The 18780-nt window shown below is 39.5% G+C and overlaps 1 protein-coding gene across 1 annotated transcript in view; it reads right to left on the bottom strand.

The window, feature by feature from the left end:
- LOC104161732 (zinc finger SWIM domain-containing protein 6-like) overlaps window positions 1-6537 on the bottom strand; it is a gene marked incomplete at its 3' end in the record, with an annotated part of 16048 nt that extends 9511 nt beyond the window's left edge. The window contains exons 1-2 of the mRNA XM_009700265.1: window positions 6534-6537; window positions 702-1058 (exon numbers count right to left, since the gene is read on the bottom strand). Coding sequence (XP_009698567.1) covers window positions 702-1058; window positions 6534-6537 — 361 coding nt within the window. The remainder of the gene's footprint in view (window positions 1-701; window positions 1059-6533) is intronic.
- Window positions 6538-18780: the final 12243 nt, after the last annotated feature.

The raw sequence follows: 18780 nt of genomic DNA on the forward strand, positions 1-18780 counted from the left end.
ACCTCGGAAGCCTCAAGTCATACCCAGCACCCTTTAACAAACATAAGATGCTCAGTACAAGAAATTGAGAGCCTTTAAAACCATGTGCTGCAGAAAAACCAGGAAATATCAAGACCCTTGCTGATGCTGCAAGGCTGCTGCAGCACTAACAGGAAAAAGGCATTGAAATATGGGGTTTGTATTTCTCCTCACTTCATACAGAAACCAAATCCCAAAGGATAATAAAAGTATATAATATAATAAATGAATGAAAAAACCAGTAACACTTACTTGCTTTTACGCTTTGCCATTAAAACAAAGTTACACAATCAAAGTGTCAGAAGATTAGTCCAAAAGAAAAAATAACAAAAAGATGCCATTGGTATGATGGCTCCTTTAAACGATGCGGCTATACAAAGAATACCACTACTCAGTTTTTCATAGCTAGAACATACAAGCATGAAGCAGACTAGGCCACATATTAACAGTGCTGAAGACATCGAGCTTATTGCTTATGGATTCCTTTCTCTCTTCCAAAGTACTGCTTTCTAAACATCTTAAAGCAAAAGGTTCAGTAACAGAATCCTCTTTAGTAAACACCATAGAATCACAGAATAATTCAGGTTGGAAGAGACCTCAGCAGGTCACGCTCCTGAATGCCACAAAAAAGCTCAAAATTAAAAAGGGAATGAAGCAAAAGGAAGAATAAGTATTAAACTCACCATGGACTTGATTGATTTCTGAATTCTGAGAAAGAATTTCATCTGCTAATTTTTGAGCAGTTGGCAAAACTTCTGTGTGGTGCACTGTGATCAAATACTGTACAAATTTTTGTAGTTGGTCTCTGTTCATTTGAAAGAGGGTCTCTGAAATGGGAAGATGCAGTTTGACCTGATCTGGCTTGCGGATCCGGTATAAAGACAGTGCCACAACGTGGGCACAGTAAAATATGTCCTTGTTTCCACAGCTACAGGTCACTGAGGTAATCTTGCAACGATCAAAGCTGATAGCTACATTGCAAACAGTTTCTGGCTCCGATTGCATTGCAGGCTCTGTCACTGTGCCACTCAAGTGGAAACCTGTGCGGGGAAAAAAAAGAACTTAATAATGTAAATAAAATACTGTATCTCATTATCAAGAACCTTTTGTTAATAAAGTAAAAGTCATCATCTATTTCTGAGAAATTATATACCTTAAAGAACTTGCTTTAATTACAAATACGATTAACCTTTTCTTTTGTACGTAGCCTTTTCTTCACCAATAAAATCAAAAGCAGGGTAAAAAGCTAGTTTACAAGCCCTCTTTGCCATTCCATCACAACATTCATAGAAGTTTGATAGTTAGAAAAACATTTATTTGGTAAATGACAGGTGCAGAAGCAGAGTTGCACCTGATTCAGACCTCAGCAAGTTGGCAGCAATTTTCCAAACCCCCCACCAGGGAGCCTGCAGCACCTACCAGCCAATTTAACCACTCTCCCAATAATGAAGAGAGAAGTAGTGCACTCTAGTGGCACGAACCCAGGTCCGAGCCTCAACTCCACCACTGACTCACCGACACAAGTCGCTTAACCTCTTTGCCTTCACCTCTCACACCACTGGGTTCATGTTAAAGCTCACCCTCACCCAAGCAACCCAGTAGGATGGCTGTGTTTGCGTAGCTCTTTGGAGATGGAAACTGCTGCAGCTACCAATACACAGGATATCAGGTTTATAATGCTGGATGAGGAATGCGTGCACTGTTTCAGAAGTCTGCATTATGGTCCTGTTTTCCATCCAGCATAACAAAGCACAAGGCAAAAGAGAAGGTTTTCTTGTATTGTCAGAAGGGATGGTATACCACAAGAAAGATGTTTGCTTCCGCAGAGATGCCACTAGTCAACACAGCACCCTGTTGAACCAAGGTCTCAAACACTGAAGATCAGACCTAAACCCACGCCTGTTTGCCCAACACCAATGCCCAGGTTTGGCTCTCAATACTTTATCACTGAATAGCAGAATTTGAGGGTTTCTTTGGGATGTTTACATAAGCACGACAGTGACTTTAGCTCAAGCATTAAGTCAGAGGCACAGATACAGGGCAACACAACTAAATTTCATATGCCATACCAGTATTAAACTTGGAACAGACAGTGGATATAAAATCTGGGATGGACACTACAAGTAAGGTGTTATACGTTAACTATTTAGAATGGAAATATAAAACCAAACTCTCTCGAAGTTGAAAACTGATTTACTATTCTTGAAATACCAGAACAGTGTATTGTAGGAAGCAGCATAAGCGGGGGGGTGGGGTGGGGTGGGGTGGAATATATATATAGCTCTAGTCCAGAATGATGGCTCTCCAGTTGTTTTAAAAAAGCTCCTTCAGTCACAGGAAATAAAGAGGAAAACCATCTTTTCCCATTTGTTTACACAGTACATTTCAGAGCAGGTTGTGCAGTCAGCATCACTGTTTCGATTACATTCAACTGCAGTACTCTGATGCTCTACCCTGAAGAAGGTCATGCAGACACTGACCTCGACTTTGCAAGAGGATGTTTACCAGTTAAAGTAGTTAAGAGTTGAGGCTGAAGAGGCAGCAAGCTGTGAAGTGCACAGAGAGGAAATGGGGTGGACGAACAAGCCCAGGCATACATGGTACTCTTGCTCTTCTCTCCACTCAACGCTTGCACAGACAAGGGGAGCAGAATTGTCCCTCGCCTCATGAGCTCCTCCCTTTCCCTTTGGTTTTTCAAGTAGCCACAGCATGCTCCTGTAAGTGCCTTCTCTCAAAGAGAGCGGCTTGTTAAAACTTAGCCAGGTCTATTTATTTCAGATTAATTCCTAGTAAGTGAAAGTTGGATTGGTGGTCCCAAAGAAACTGCACAGGAGATTTTTCCTTTTAATATCACTTTCCTATGAAGCATACATAAAACTGTCTCTCATCTATGAGCTGAGGAAAAGCCTAACACTTTGAACACTGAAAGGGTCTGATCCCACCCCTTCCTACTCTGAGTAAGTACCTGAGCTCCTACTAATTCCCATTAAAATAGCCCAATAAGATTTTCTATTAAACAGATTTTAAAAAAAACCCAACCAGCCAGTCCAACAATATTATCACCTTTAATTTGTCGATATACAATTCAAGCATTCAAAAAAGTTAAAGTCTTCCTGGAAAGACGAATTTCTCCAGAAATATTTAGAGGTAACATCAGGCCTGCCTTTAAGTCCCTACATTATTCAGACACAAACACAGCTCATGGCTCCCCTCCCTCTCCACTGAGATTTTTTGAGAATTCATGCTCCAAAAATCAACATTTATAAACACAGATCCTGGTCTAAACAATGACAGCATGAATACCAACAAGTTACCTAACCTACTCTTCTTAAATTACAGAGGGTTTAAACAAAAACATGAGCTGTCCTTGCAGGCTAAAATGTAGAAGCTCTGTATTAACTATGCTGCAATGAGGTACTATGCCTGGTAATTACAAAACACTATTTTCCTCCTCTTCTGTTTGTGTTTTTAAAGAAAGAAATTGTTGTTAGCAAATGTGACCTTTAAAAAAGCTTCAACACACCAGAGAAAACAATACAGGAAATTTCAGGTTGGAAGTCCTGGTAGGGCTGTTATAATTTAACCTACCAGACGTCAAATGCCACCCTCTCCACTGCCCTCAACACTGCGGAGTACTCAACAGGGAGGGCTCTTCCACTCCCACAGACATAGCCTTAATCTCTTTTTAACCTAAACATCTAACATTCTCCAAATAAAGTATGAAAAGCTTGTAGCAGGTAGAAAATTGATGCACTGTGCTTTGCTAGAAAGCTTTCACCAGCAGTACTTTCCAACCTGCCGAGAAGAGAGGTGTTCCATGCTCCTGGAAGATGGCAAAAGAAATCACCTGTGTGGGGACTCGAGGATAACGACATTTCACCAATGGATCCAAAGGAGCAGAAAGTCTCTTCAGCTAAAACCTGCAAGGCCTCACTCCAAACAGGTATTTCCCTTCAAAGGGAAAATTCCTCTTCTACTCAAAGTTACAAACCTTTGCTGGAAATATTTACCCATTCCAAAAAACCCCCAAGAACACCAGTGTTTCACTTTTAAACTAAAAAGCTCATTCATTACTACCTAAAGACAACAAAAGAGTTGCAGGCAGAAAAGTGTGTGTTCGCTACAGAAGCTATTCACGGAGCAGGCCTGTTTCACCTTTTCCCTTCAGCAGTTGCAGTTGGAAATGTTTTACTGTTTTCAAACCAGCACGTGACCAGTAATTCAAGCTCTGCTGACATTTTCAATGTACAGTGGCTTTGCATTCTGCAAAAATGTGTTTAGAAAAGCAGTTGGAGCATTAAGACAATGTATCAAATGAAGCTCTTTTACAAAGTGATTTTGCTTCTGTTGAACACTCACCTCAAACACACGGCAAAAATTATTTAACAGCCAAAAACCCAGCATTTTCAGCTGTCATACTTTTGGAAGGGGACTGTGCCAAAGTGCCATCAGGAGGAAAGCATTAAGAAGTCAGTGAATTTTATAAAGCAATTTTTGCCAAAATCTGTTTGACGGTGTCCGATCTATTAACTAAAAACGTTCTGGGACTGTAGAGCTGCCTGACAAATGAAAATTCACATTACTACAACATAGTATTTGCCAACACAAGTATATATGCTTGTCATAAAAAAAGAAATACTTTAAAAGAAAAGAAAAGAAACTTCAAACTGTAAGGCACTGAAGAGGAGAAATGACAGTGACATGCAGAGAAGCATCAGCAGGTCGGCTTTTAGCTACTCAAGTCAAAACCAGATTTTGGAACAGTGAGTTCCACTAATAGAATCGGATAAGCAGCAAAGTTACTGCACTAAATAAGCATCATCAATGACATCTCACAATCTTAATTAATTTCCACTGTCACCCAGTGTTACAAAGCATCTTCCTCAATATACCCAGGTCCAAAGATGCATTTTACAAATAGAGACCAAAACGAACAAAAACTTTCAGAAGAAGCCATGTAAAATGCAGGGGGTGGGGGGGTGGGCGTGGAGACACAGAAATTATGCTGAGATTATATGGTGTTGTGGTTCAAGGAAATAAAACGAGCACAATACAACTTTTAAATTAACTATAAGTAGTAATTCAGTCTAAAATTTTAGACAGTTGGTCTCTTTTCTCTCAGTAATTTTGAATTCTGAATTCTAAGATGTTCCTGTAGACACAGGGGAAAAAAAAAGAAATTGAAGAAAAAACCTCTCATTTAAGGGGAACCACATTCATTTATGATTCAGTCAATAAGGTTCACTCCGTAAGTTTGCTGTGTTATCTGAAAAAAAAAAAAAAAAATAATCCTTTCTCACTAAATTTTTAGCTACCTAGTCAAAAACTCAATAACATGATATAAAGACAAACACATTACCAGATTAAAATATAGCGGTTATTCTTATGAACATACATTTTGTCGAAGTACTATTATTGTATTTAAAAAATGCAAACTTGCATCGCATATATTAAAATATACCTGAGCTGTCAAGAATTCGAGTGGTTAAAAAACCCCACCACTTTAGATTCACACTTTCAATTGAAAGTTTTGATTGAAATGCAACCATGTATCACCACTGGGTATTGTTTATCCTTACAGAAAAATATAACAATGTCAGAACTGGATTACAGAAATATCCTAAAGCTTAAACAAACCAGCTTTTGAATAGCTTTCTGCCATGTACTATGCATGCCTCATCCACTACACACACATTGCCCTAAAATTAGGAAATATGCTACCAACTGTATTTGGAAAATGGGTATGTTCCTTAATATTGATTCACTGACCCTAAGAACCGTATATATACACTCCTAGTCAGGAAAAACATGAGCTGGTTTACATTCACAGAAAAGGAGACCAGCAAATGAGGTTACTTAGAGAAAACAAACAAACAAACAAACAAAAACACAACAAAAACAAAACAACAAACCACAAAACAACAAAACAGAAGAGCTTGCTCTGGGAGCTGAGGAGTCTTCAGGATGCAAGACCTATGCAGGTAACCTCCCTCTACATAACTTTACATTGGTATTCAAAATCATACCCTCTAACAGTCATTTAAATAAACTTGCAGGTCTACCAGCTAAGATTTATTCAGACTACTATATTACTTGGCAAACACATAACCACTCTGTACAGTGAAAAACAACTCTGTTTCATCTTGCCTACCAAACAACAAGAAGAAGAAATGCTTATGGAAAGTAGTCTCTCCAACTATGCCTATTAGCTATTTTTGTGTAACTTCATCAGTGGTTGCATTTCTTTTCCCAACACAAGCAAAAGTCTAAACTATGTTTACCTCATTCAAATTTTGTCTTTTAAGAAGTGGCTTTCCTTTAAGACGGCAAAGTAGTATCCTACATTCAATTCTGTCTGAACTCTGGATCACTCTAAAGAGTGAACTGAAGAGATCAGCAACACATTTCAACATTATTAAGTCAAAACTTTGCATGCCATCACTCAGCCTGAAGCTAATGTTAACAGCCTCATTATAAACCAGAGAAAACACTGATTTAAAATGGAAAATACTTACCCATAGTACCCTAAACATGCCAGTACAAAAGGTAATGAGGAGAGGAAAAAAAAAGATCAACTAACAAGAGCAGCACATAAGAAGTTTATTGTATGTAATGAATGTACATGGCACAGAAGAGCTTACCTTTTGAGAGCACTGTTACCTAGAATAAAATTGGCGTTACCACTGCACCCAAACACTAACAGTGGACTGTCACAACCAACCACCTGGATTCCACAACTCCCTTTCACAAAGACAATAGTCAGCATTTGGTATTTCAGGACTTCTACAAGCAAGAGAGTGGAAGTAGCATTAAATAAGTCCATGCACACACTCCACTGACAACTTGAAAGTTCACTACTGCTGGCGCACACCCAAGAACATGCATTCTGTAACAGTGACAGCACTGCTGACTTGAACAGCAAGACCTAGTTGCCCAACACTCTGAATTCAACAACTCCATTTAAAAAAACAAATCACTTTGCAGGGCTTCCTTCAGCAGCCCAAACCTTCAAGTCTGAGAACCGTTCAGCTACACATACTCATTAGACATGGGCCTCCACAAACCCCTCAAGCCAAACCTGATCACATCTCTGCTGCTCAAAAGCAGTCGCTTATCACTGTGGTCCAAGCAGGGGTAATGGGGATGAATGTGGATGGGATACATCTATCCAGACTACTTTTCCCTAAAGACAAGGAAAGGCCATTCAAACAGCCAACAACACAGCAAAATGCCTTCCCCTGCCCAACAGCCATGTAAGATCGGACTGTTTTAAGACAGATGCAGATTGCAGCAGCTCATGCTGTCTGGAGGTGGAGGTATTGAACAAAACATGCACCCCACGAGCATGGCATCAAAGGTCCCTCAAGGTTTCACAGCTACCCCTGTTAAACAACTTGCAACCCACGCCACAGGAACCCCATACAAACTACAGAATGATGTTCTCACCAGCACTGCTCACAGACGTAGGTCACATCTCTGCAAAACCCAAGAGTCATCTGCACTCCAACTCATTTAATATGGATACAATCAACCCCATTTTACGTGTTTGTAGCATTAGCTTTGTGGACAAAGCAAAAACAGCAAAATCTTGGTGTAAATAAGAGGTATGCCAAAAAAATGCCTTCTGGACAACAGCAACAGAACTCTACCTCTAGCACAGTGATGCTCAAATTGTGATCTAGGATGCTATGGCAAATGATGCTTATAGTTCAAAGTAGAAGCAACGCAGAAGCAGACAAGTCTCTTCAATTAAAGGCTTAACATAGTGCTGAGCATTTGGTAGAAGTGTGAATGCTGACTGACTCTTGTCAGGTCAAGAAGGCTAGCAATCCATCGCTGCAGGCCACCCTTTATCAGGTGTACAAGCCAAGCCTTTTTGTTGGTTTTGGGGTTTTTTTTGTTTTGATTTTTGGTTTGTGGGGTTTTTTTTGTTTGGTTTGGCTTTGTTTGGGTTTTTTTGTTTGTTTGTTTGAGGGGGTGTTTGGGGGTTTTTTGGTTTTTTTTTTTGTTTTGTTCTAAAAAGGGCATCAGTTTATAAGAAACTTTGCTCCTCTATGCTAAGTTAACAGCTCCTCTCTCAGTACAACATATCATAAGAGCACCAGTAAACAAAATAAAAAGAAATCTCAATGTGAGCCTGGAAACTCTGAAGCTGATGGGTAGAAAAGTAGTTTACCATGAGATACCAGCAGACATACATTTATATATATGACAATTTTTCTAATAATATACTCCACAGAGATCATATGACAGCTATTAAAATCAAGAATACTGAAGAAATCCTCCTAAGCTTTGCAGAATGTGGGCAAATCAACATTTTATGATTTATGAGGCATGGAGTATAGTAAGCCTCAAACTTTTGAGGGAGACTTAATAGGCTATCTGAGCTGAGGGAAAGTAGCTGGATCCATCATACAGCAGCCCACTGCAGCAACAGTGTGAAATAGGAATCATTAAAACTACCCTGCTGCTGAAGAGGAATTGGAATTAAATTGAGAACAAAGGGTAAGGCAAAAAAGAGCATAATTAATGCTCAAGAAAGTTGCTAGAAGTAGAGCTACTCTAAAATAACTGAGTTTAACTAACCATGCTGCCCAGACCATCCAGCTAATTTACGCTAATATGTTTATAAGTTAATTGTAATAGAACATAAATGTACGCCAGCATCAGGCTCAAGTTTACATTCAGCCATAACAAAGGTTGGAAACAAGAGGTTAAGACAGATTACTAATCCGCATTCACTCTGCTGGTGAACTTCACAAGTCCTTATTTTTTGCCAGGGGAACAGATTGAGACAGCAGGATGTGCAAACAGTTTGCAAGGATCTGCGTCCCACGAACACACTGAAGGTGCCCAAGAACAAGGACTGACTACAACTAGTCTTCAGAGGATCAGTGTAAAGACATTTGTTGCTAGCTTTTGAGGAGGAATTCGCTCTATGGTGAGCAGAAGCAGTATCCCTCCTGCAGGTAGCAGGCAGCAGAGATTCATCCCACAGCCCAGAGTATCCCTCTCCCAAGGTGATGCCATTTCATCTTTTACTGCTACTTAGTTTTTGCATCACATTTGCAGGGAGAAATTATGCTTACTTGTTACAGTGCAAGTATAAATACCACAAATGGGAAAGTGACTGCAAATGAGGAAGAGCAACAAAACCAAACAAACTCAGATTAAACCTCCCACTTTCATTAAAATATCCTTAAAACAATACAAGAAATAGGCTGCTCTTGGGTTCATCTTCAACTTAATTTGTACAATGCCTCTGTGAGGTTCCAACATTGCTTGGCTTTTACAAATAAAGCATGATTAGCAGCAGTTGTCTACACGGCTTTTCAAGGACAAACTGAACTCAACTAACATAGGACACAGAACAGCACAGAGCTTCATCAGAAGATGGGTGAAAGCAAGGAAAAACCTTTAAAAATTACATCCTGCTTGACTCATAACACTGCTTTATCATCAGGAAAAACTGCTTTCTCATCCTCTTGATAAGGGCTTGATCAAGCTCCCACTGTATTTTTTCAATAGGAAGTGGATAAAATCCTAAAAAGGAAGACAACAGCAACCACTGATACAAATTTGGGAAGAGATTCTAAAGAGATTACAAAATGACTACTTCCTGAAAAGAGTGTGTTTGGATTCCCATAGCCATACTTGCAGTTTGGGAAAATCCTGCACAGGATGTCTGAAACATAGGCATCCTACAGTAAAAGGTATTTAGGTCATTCCAACAACACAAAACATTGAACTGATTAAGCAATTTAAGATTGCACTCAAACAGTTCAAGTTTAAGCTATGCAAAAACACAAGCCAAGATAATTTTTAAATTAAACTGACTTTCCATCAGGAAATGTTATACTTGGCCTAAAAGAGGAAACTGCCGCTCCCATTTCCATTACTAGTTGTGGAATAAATAATTTTCTTCTGTTTAAGGGGGGGAAAGGGGGGAGTTGGAGAGATAATGCTGCACTTGTGTCAAATGACAAATGGCATGAAACTTCCAGAAAGTAAGAGAGATCCTTTCTTTATGGCCATGATTCTATTCTTCCACTTACATGCTAAATATTCAAAGACTTAATTCTTAGCATTTACAAAATGTTTCCATTGCTTTAAATTTTTCAACAAATGTTTGTGTTATTACTGCTAAAGTCAGGATGTTCACTGAACTGTTTTATTCATAATCAAAATGGAAGCAAGAAGAGAAAAAAAGGCTTTTAAGTGTAGAAACAGTAGTCACTACAGAGGACTTTGGGAGGGGCTCAGTTCATTTTGAACAGTAAATTTTACAAGATAAATGCTTTCAGCAACTTCCTCTGGTCACCAGAGCATTACAAGGGATTCCACTAAAAATAATGAAATACGACATAGTATTTCCTGACACAGTAGCAAAGAAAAAGCCACTAAAACCATAGTGTTGAAAGAGTTCCAGGATGAAAGTCTAAAAAGCCATCAACATCACCAGTTAGTCACCCTTGCATGGTTGAAGCCAACATCAGGGAAGTAGCTTTTTTTCTAGCTGTCCAGGGCCAAATGCCAACTGGAATTCCAAGAAACTGCAGGAATAACAATGAAAGTGTTAAAGGTCATGCAAAGGTCACTTATAATATACATCAGAATATCCTTGATAACACTGGCACTCAACCTAAACCCATACAATAAGCAGACATGTTGTATGAAGTTAGACTCTTGTGGTTCAGTTTTTTCATACTGCTGCTAGGCTAGATCCTAATTCACTTCTTGCTGTTCCAGTTATTACTTGATGAAATCAAACCAATACACAGTAGTTGTGCACCCCAACATCAAAACTGGCTGATAAGATTTGCCGTACTAGTACTCCTCCATATAGATGCGCACCACCTCTTTCCAGACATGAGATGCTGAATGAATAGGCTTCATGTAAGAAAAGTGGATTTCCATACGCACAGACAATTTTGAGCGTAAGTTGCTCACATATTTTTTATATTTATATAATACATTTATGTGTTAGTTCAAACAAAAAAAATTGTGTATGTTCCCAGGCCCTAATTTCTTGGCATCTCTGATTTCTGGGAGCTGTGTGCACGGCAAACACTTGGAATAAGTAAGGGCAGGTGTGTGTGCGTGGGGGAGCCTGATGTATGTTCTTCTACTAACTCAATGCTAGCACGCTGCTGCTCCTCAAACAATGCAAGTCAGATTAATATGCAATTTTCTTAAAGAGGTAATTTAGGAGCCTGCTCCTTGCTCTAAAGCCACACACTAATTCTCCTTGAATGAGGAGGGCATACCATTCTTCCTCGAGAGAGCCAAGAAATTCCTAGGCATGTTTACCTCCAACTTGCAGTACCCAGAAGTTTTAACAAGCTATAGTTATTCTGACTGTTAATCAGATTCTAGATGGTATGTTACAACATAACATGTTATCCAAGCCTCTATTAACATGCATAGGGTTGAACAATAAATGTAACGCGAGACTTTTCTTTTTCTAAATTCATGCCTCACACCCACAAAATAAAACCTTTCCAGACAACAACACAGAGTGAAAAGTTTGGAGACGCAGGGGGAAGAAGGAAAACACAGACGTGCACAACTGAGGAAGCAAAACTTCCAGGACAAATTAAAGAAAACAAACAATCTAAGGAAGGAGGACAAATTATACAGCTAAACACAAGCTAATTTGTCATTTAGATTTATTAAGCAAGTTACTGGAATTCAGCATGCTGTGGTTTGGCCTCCAGACCAGGTTTTACAGTACATAAGCTACTAGACTGAGAACCCCAACAAAAAGCACATCTAGTAACATACAACATTTTTAACTTTCACTAACAAGCCAAGGAACACCTTACAACTACCCTTGCACAGAGGAAAAGGAAACAATTACAAAACCACCACCACTTATTTCACTTTGGCAGTGCATTGCGGGGAGACACAAAAAGAAGGAGCCAGGAGACAGAAACCTCAAGGACGGCAAGTCTCTCTACCAGTGAGCCAAACAACAAGCTGCTTTCATGCAATGGTGAAGTAACTCTCCAACTTCCAGATCCCTGCATTCTCTTGCCATTTATTTTGGGGGTAAAGCTTCTGATAACCTATCTATACTACAACTATTAGCATTTGTGATAAGCTGGTAGGTGGTGTACTTGTGGAAGTGCGGTTAATGCCTTGTTTTGTTAGCTTTGGTTGCCTACTAAAATGGTCAAGGGTTAAGGCTTGCTGATGAACATGAAACCCAACCCACAAGACTAAGTACATTGCTGACTAGTTTTGTGACTCAAGGTTGTTTGTCGATTTTACTTATCTCAAACTAGACATTGGTCTTGTGGTATTAAATGTCCTTTTTGATGCAAGTCTCATACCTGCAGGTCTACCTTTTGCAATAACAAAAGGTTCTCTGTCTATTAACTTTTATCATAACCTACATAAACATAATTGGGAGAAAAAAAAAAGGAAGACCATTCCAATTACTTGAAGATGACACAGATGCAGGTAAAGAGAGAGGGTGCCCTTTGCTGGCAGAAAAGTAAAACAGGAATTATGTCTCTAACATCAGTTGTTGATATTATTACTAATGGTTACAGATTGTTTTCTGGCTTAGATTAAATTCAGTGACATACTGGACTATTACATCATACCATTGTCACTTCCCTAAGGTTGTGTTGTCACACTGCACTTCAATAGCAAGAGAGAGACAAGATTACATACGAATTAGTTTTCAGTGTTGCCCAAGATACTCAGATCAAGAAACTTGCTAGCATTTGAAGTAGTTCTGTATCACAATAAGAAAGGCAGAAACAGAACATAGTTAAATTCTGTATCTAGCCTCCATTACGATGATGAACCACCATACACTGAAAACTGGGCCTGTAACACTGTCAATATCCCAGGTCTCATCAAAATAAACTGAAATACTTCAGTCAGGCCCTTTACATAGAATATTGATTTTCTTTATACTTTAAACGGTTCAAAAGAAATTTAAAAGAATGCTCTCAGTCTTGTCCCCTGCAACAACATCCCCATCCCTTTCCAGAAATCTCCCCTGCTCTCTCTCAGCAGAGTAATTTGAAGGAAGCGGTTAGGTACTATGCCAGAGATGTCAATTTTTTTAAATTGACACCCCCAAAAAAATCCATCCATACCATCTTCAGTCAAATGGGAAGGAAAAGAACTGTTTAACCAGCATTATGGTTCCAGAAGGTCTACTATGATTTCGGTTACTTTTACCTACTGAAAAGTGGTTTAAATAGACCATTCACTATACCATGCCAGATTTGACTATGTAGCAAGGATTACTGTTCCCTACATCCAGTTTCTCCTGTTTACTTAGCCAAACATTATCAGCTACTTCCTTAGAAATCTGCCTTTCCTCTCTGTAGTTTGAATCTCTGGATGAGAATGTGAGAGATGTCCATATGATACCTCCTGCCCTTAAAATTTTCCAAGCAAGTCTCTGAAGTTCAGATTCACAGACCTAACTTGGTCCTAACAAGCAATGATGAAGTTTCAAGGTTAAATGGTGTCACTTTCCTACATAAATATTTGAACATCAGACATTTTCAAAATTTTCATTTTTTTTTTTTTCAAAATATTTCAAAATACTTCAAAAACACAGAATAGTATCAGTAATGAACCTGGAATACCCAAAGCTTGTTGGCCCCTGCTTACTCAGCAAGAAAACCCTGTTTCACAGCAAGAAAACTCCTACTTCTCACCTCTCGCAAGACAATGCCCACAAGATGTATGAGTGCCAGATTCCATTGCTAGCTGAACTTTCCAATCTGTGGTACATATTAATGTGATGAACAAGCATCCTCACATGCTCCGAAAGAAGGTTGAGGGGAAAACACTGCTCACCTTTTCAGTGCCAATTCTCATGTATGCTTTTGCTTGTTTTTATTTCATCTGTTGGTTGCACACAAACGAGTAAAAAACAAACTATCCACCACCTCAGAAAAGGCACCAAAACCTACTACCATCTCATCCCTGCAAAGTGTGCTTCTCCTCCCCTTGCAGCAGTATTTCCTCAGCTTGAATACAAAGTATCACACAAGCACCCCTCTTTATGAATTTACCCTCAAGAGCTGAGAAGTGTTGTTCCATTAAAAACACATCTCAGCACATCCTGCTGGTTTTGGTTGCCAGAATGCTCTACCCCTCCCCAGTCCCCTCCAGTCCCTCATGGACTATAGAGCTGAAATTAGCTATTCATTACATGTGAAGGAGTCTCACATAGAGCAGCACCCTGCTGCTAAAGACCGCTACTCTACATGGCAATTTCACAACTACAGCATCTGCTGCCTTACTAATATGTATATTTAATGCTGCTGCATAATGTCCAGAATTATACGCTGTTCATTGCCTGTTTGTTCAGATATTATGTACTCTTAAGTAGCATTATTCCCTTTGAAAAACACTGTACTTTTTATTAGGTCTTCTCTCTGGTGTTCTTTGTAACAGAGCCTGAAATGAACAGCTAGACTATTCTAGACCAAAAAAACCCAGGACTCTGGGCGAGATCACCAAACATGACAAGCTTTTGGTCTGCAACTACTAAAATAATTTAGTTTATCTCCTGGGTCTCACTCCTCAGTCTATAGTTTTACACTGTTTTGATATGAAGGGAAGCAGAAAGGGAATCGTACCTCGACAACTGGTGGGAAACCTACTCCAGGTTACTCACGCCACTGGAAATGTGAATACTTGTATTAGAGCACTGGCCTTTGCAACAGATTTTATTCTTTCTACTAGAGGACACTCAAAGCAGTAATATGAAGTTCTACTACATACAGTTATTAATAATTTTGTTTGTAACAGCAAACTACCTTAAAGGAAAGAAAACAAAGCTTTAAACTAGAGAAACAAGGGGGTTGGAGTCAAGTGCTGGACTAGCACACGTAAGACATTTCACGTCCTTCAAGAAAGGCTTCAGTATGCTCCTATGCCAAATGTCTCCTTAAGACAGTGTCACCAAACCTCTCTACACCTAACTCAAGGAAAACTGACTAGGAACATGGTTATTCCAGCTGGCAAAATGATTGGCCATCTAGTCTAGAAGGCAGTGAGCGTTAGCAGGTATGGTTACCAGCTCAGATTTTTACTTGAACTACATACGTCCAAAGCAACCCAAGTAAAGGATGCCCTCTGGGAAACACTGCTTTAAACCTGCTTTCAAAGAAGCGATAATCCGCTCTCTGTTGGAGGGCAAATGTAACGCAACGCAAAGGAGATTCCAATATACTTAGCTAAAACAAACTATCTCGACTAGACGCTCGGGATTATGCAGGCAGACATTTGCTCCAGAATCAGTTTTCAGATGACATTAGGAAGATTCGGGGGCTATGACAACACTGAAGTATTCCCACAGGCTCCTTTAGGATGTCAGGAACAGAATCCCAACTGGTCTGTTCTCCTTGTTCCAAGCTACAAATAGATGTACATATGATAAAGAAGTGGCAGAGACAGCCCTTGTTGGCCAGACAGAGCCTTAATCTAGTTTTCTCTTACCTGCTCTGAGCATGTGATACTCAAATAGCTCATTGTTTCAACATGAAAGGATGCCCAAGGTTTTCCTATCCCTCTTTCTTTATTTACATAGTAGAGAAGCCTCATTCCTGAGGATCAAAGGACTCCAGTGGACTGGGTCTTTCTGCTCACCCAATACACACATGTGGGCTGCTCTGATGTGCAACCCAAACACTGCCCTGAGAATTTTGTAAAGCAGAGCATCACTGTGTTGCCTGACAGCTCACAGAAATCAGCAGGCTGAAGTAGGTTGCTCTCTACCACGCACTGCTGACCAGAGCACTGACTACAGATGCTGAGAAGACTGTACCACGGAAGAATTGCAGAAGGAAAGACCAACATCCCGTCCATTATATATGTATGTGCGCACAGAGTCTGCATGCAGTCAGAACAACAGGAAAACTGTCAGTTAATCTTCACCATTTTGGATCTGCTCAAGACATTCTATAAAGAAACAAGAAGAATATTTTAATTTTTTTCGTGCTTTATGGGAATATAAAAAGTTTCTCTTTTAAAGCAGTAAGCTGTTCAAACAACACATCAATACCTCTCAAGATGAGGCAATGGTGATTCTATCAGTGAGGAACAACTAGCACAACTATTGAAAGCTATGAAGCACATGAGGGTGAGCAGAGTCATTTCTCAAATGAATTATGCCAGATTCAGAACAAAAAACCAAAAAATCTATTTCTTCCACCACAGGCATATTTAACAAAGACAACCCCCTTGTAGTCCACATGAAGAGAAACAATCCAAATACCAAAATCATAAGGCAGAACCAAGACTCTTATAGAAAAGGCCAATATATTTTTATTTTTTTGTTCATCTACATAAAATTCATGAAGTAGAAAATGGAACTGTTATATTCTGGTTTTGCAGTTTAATATGCTTTTAAAATATTTCTGCCAGAGATAAAACTGGTCAGAAAAAAGAACTTATTTTCTTTTTCAGAGTAAGTATGTCACAGTTCACACATTTTGTTTTGAAAGGTGATGTTCGCTTTTTGCATGGGAGGGCAATGCAAATTCCAAACCTTCTAGACCATGAAAAACAAAAGACAGCTAAAGAAACCACCTTTTAAAACTTCATTTCTGGAACAAGCTAAACAGAAAAAAAAAATGTCTAGTTGTCCAGGATACCAAGAGAAGTAACCTTTGTATTTTCTCTTCAGTCTGTCCTCCAAATAAATGAACACTGAAAAAGCCACAAGGATTAATTCTATTTCAGGTCAGTTTCAGGGATTTTTTTTTTTTAATCTAGCTGTCCCTGTGACCTTATTTACCATATTTGGACAGGGAATTTTTATATTAACTCATTTTTATAGTCAAAGCGTTTACGAGGACATTTGTAGGATCTATGGCTGTAATGAAATGGTGGTTTAGTAAAAGAAGGAGTAATTACCTTAAAAACGTTCCACAATCTGACCAGCCCAAAAAATACTACTTGTAGATATTCTTTCGAAGTTAATATTGAAATCAGGAGTAAAACTCACTGAAAACAAACTACTAGACTGTTTTTTTTTTCCTTGCTTAATTACCTGTTAAGCAAGAAAAAAGCCTTAATAAAAAGACAACATTTGTTCAGATTCAGAGCTCCTGGCTTGGAGCTTTCCAGTAAGAAAATCCCTATCTTGAAAGCAGAAAAATCGCCCTTCTTACTGTTCTTTAAGGGTAATGAAGAGACAGAAAATGACTGTAAGCTCACTAAGTACCTCTGCCTCCAACAATCTAATGAAGTTTTTTCTGCTTTGTTTTCTCCAAGAGTGCCAAGGTCCTGCCGTAAGGAAGCTCCTCACTCCAACTCATGGATACTGCACACCACTGACCCACTCCACCGCCACTTCAAAGGGCAGAGAAAAAGCTTCCAACACACCACAGGCAGTTTGCTAGTGTTTGCAGCACTAGAGTATTATTTATATTCATGACCCACAACGACCATCTGCACAGGGGGCAGGGGAGATGGATCTGTTTCCCCCTCTATTATGGACTGCACAGTGCTGTCAGGAAAGGCAGGGAAGACACGTTGCGATGGCAGAGCGGGCTAAGACACAGCAAGGCTGGAGGAACGCCTGTCCAGCACTCAGCCTCTCCCAGCCCCAGAGCAAGGTCACGCTGCAGCTGACAAAAACTGCTTCCTATTTGCAGCACTATGAAGAGCAGAAGTTTGTCTGTAAAAAGCTTGCAGGGTAAACTGACCCCCTCAGATGAGAAGGATGTCTAACACCAGCACACGCTGAACTCCAAACGAAGTGAGGAAAAGAGCTCGCGTTGCAGCTCACAGAGGAGCAAGCAGAATAACCTGTGAGTAATGTCTGCTCCAAGGAAGAGCAGTGCATGAGAAACAGACAGTCTAGACAGGATGGGGGGCGGGGGGGGGTCCGGCTTGTTTGCTTCAACTGTTCCAACAACGCAGACTTTTCCCACATCCAAAGGGGCAGGAGGCAGTGGAAGAGGCAGGCAGCCTTGCAGAAAGGCCTACTCCATATTTTAATAAAGAAAGAAGTCTGCCACTATTTACTGATGATACTTACTTCATGTCTTAGAAAAGGTTATTTTGCTGCTTAATAGCTCGAGGATCATATTTTCCCATAGCTGTATCACCAAGAGCTGGATCCAATTCATTATCTCCCAATAAATTTGACAGTGGCTAAATTGATGCTAAGAATCTTCCAGTCTAGTCTACATCCTACTTTTAGAAACTAGGCAAAACCACTAAGCTGACTATTTTAACGCACCATGGTAAGCAATTACGCAACAGATTAAAAATACAAAAAGAACAGTAGAGTATCCTGGGCATCCATACCCTGCAAGAAAACTATTCTCCTTCTTCTCGCAACAGCAGTTCTCCAGTCATACAGCAGCTAGCCAAATGTACCAAGTTTGAACCTTTCAAGTAGGAGGATGGAAAGGAGTAAGGATGAAGAAAGGACCTATTCGAAAATTTAAGCCTTTGTGAAACCAGAAATTATTTGAAACACAGTTATTTAATAGCTGTTTAAAATAAGCATAACTAGGTTTAGAATAATTATCCTGATTTAGAGCACGAGCACATCTGTTTATGTGTAAGTAAATACATTCATTTAGACCATCTATCAGAAAGAATAAACTGCAAGTTTAATAAGCATTATTTGTATTCTGCACAATAGTCTATTTGTTCTTTCAAGCCACTGCAGTGGTAACACATTTAAAGACTTCTACTGTGTACTAAATCTAAGGTACCTAGGCAAAGCACAGAATATTCTAGTTGGATGCCTCCCAAACCATA

Source organism: Cariama cristata, unplaced genomic scaffold (assembly GCF_000690535.1).
Source record: "Cariama cristata isolate BGI_N322 unplaced genomic scaffold, ASM69053v1 scaffold2625, whole genome shotgun sequence".
Classification (NCBI taxonomy): Eukaryota; Metazoa; Chordata; class Aves; order Cariamiformes; family Cariamidae; genus Cariama; species Cariama cristata.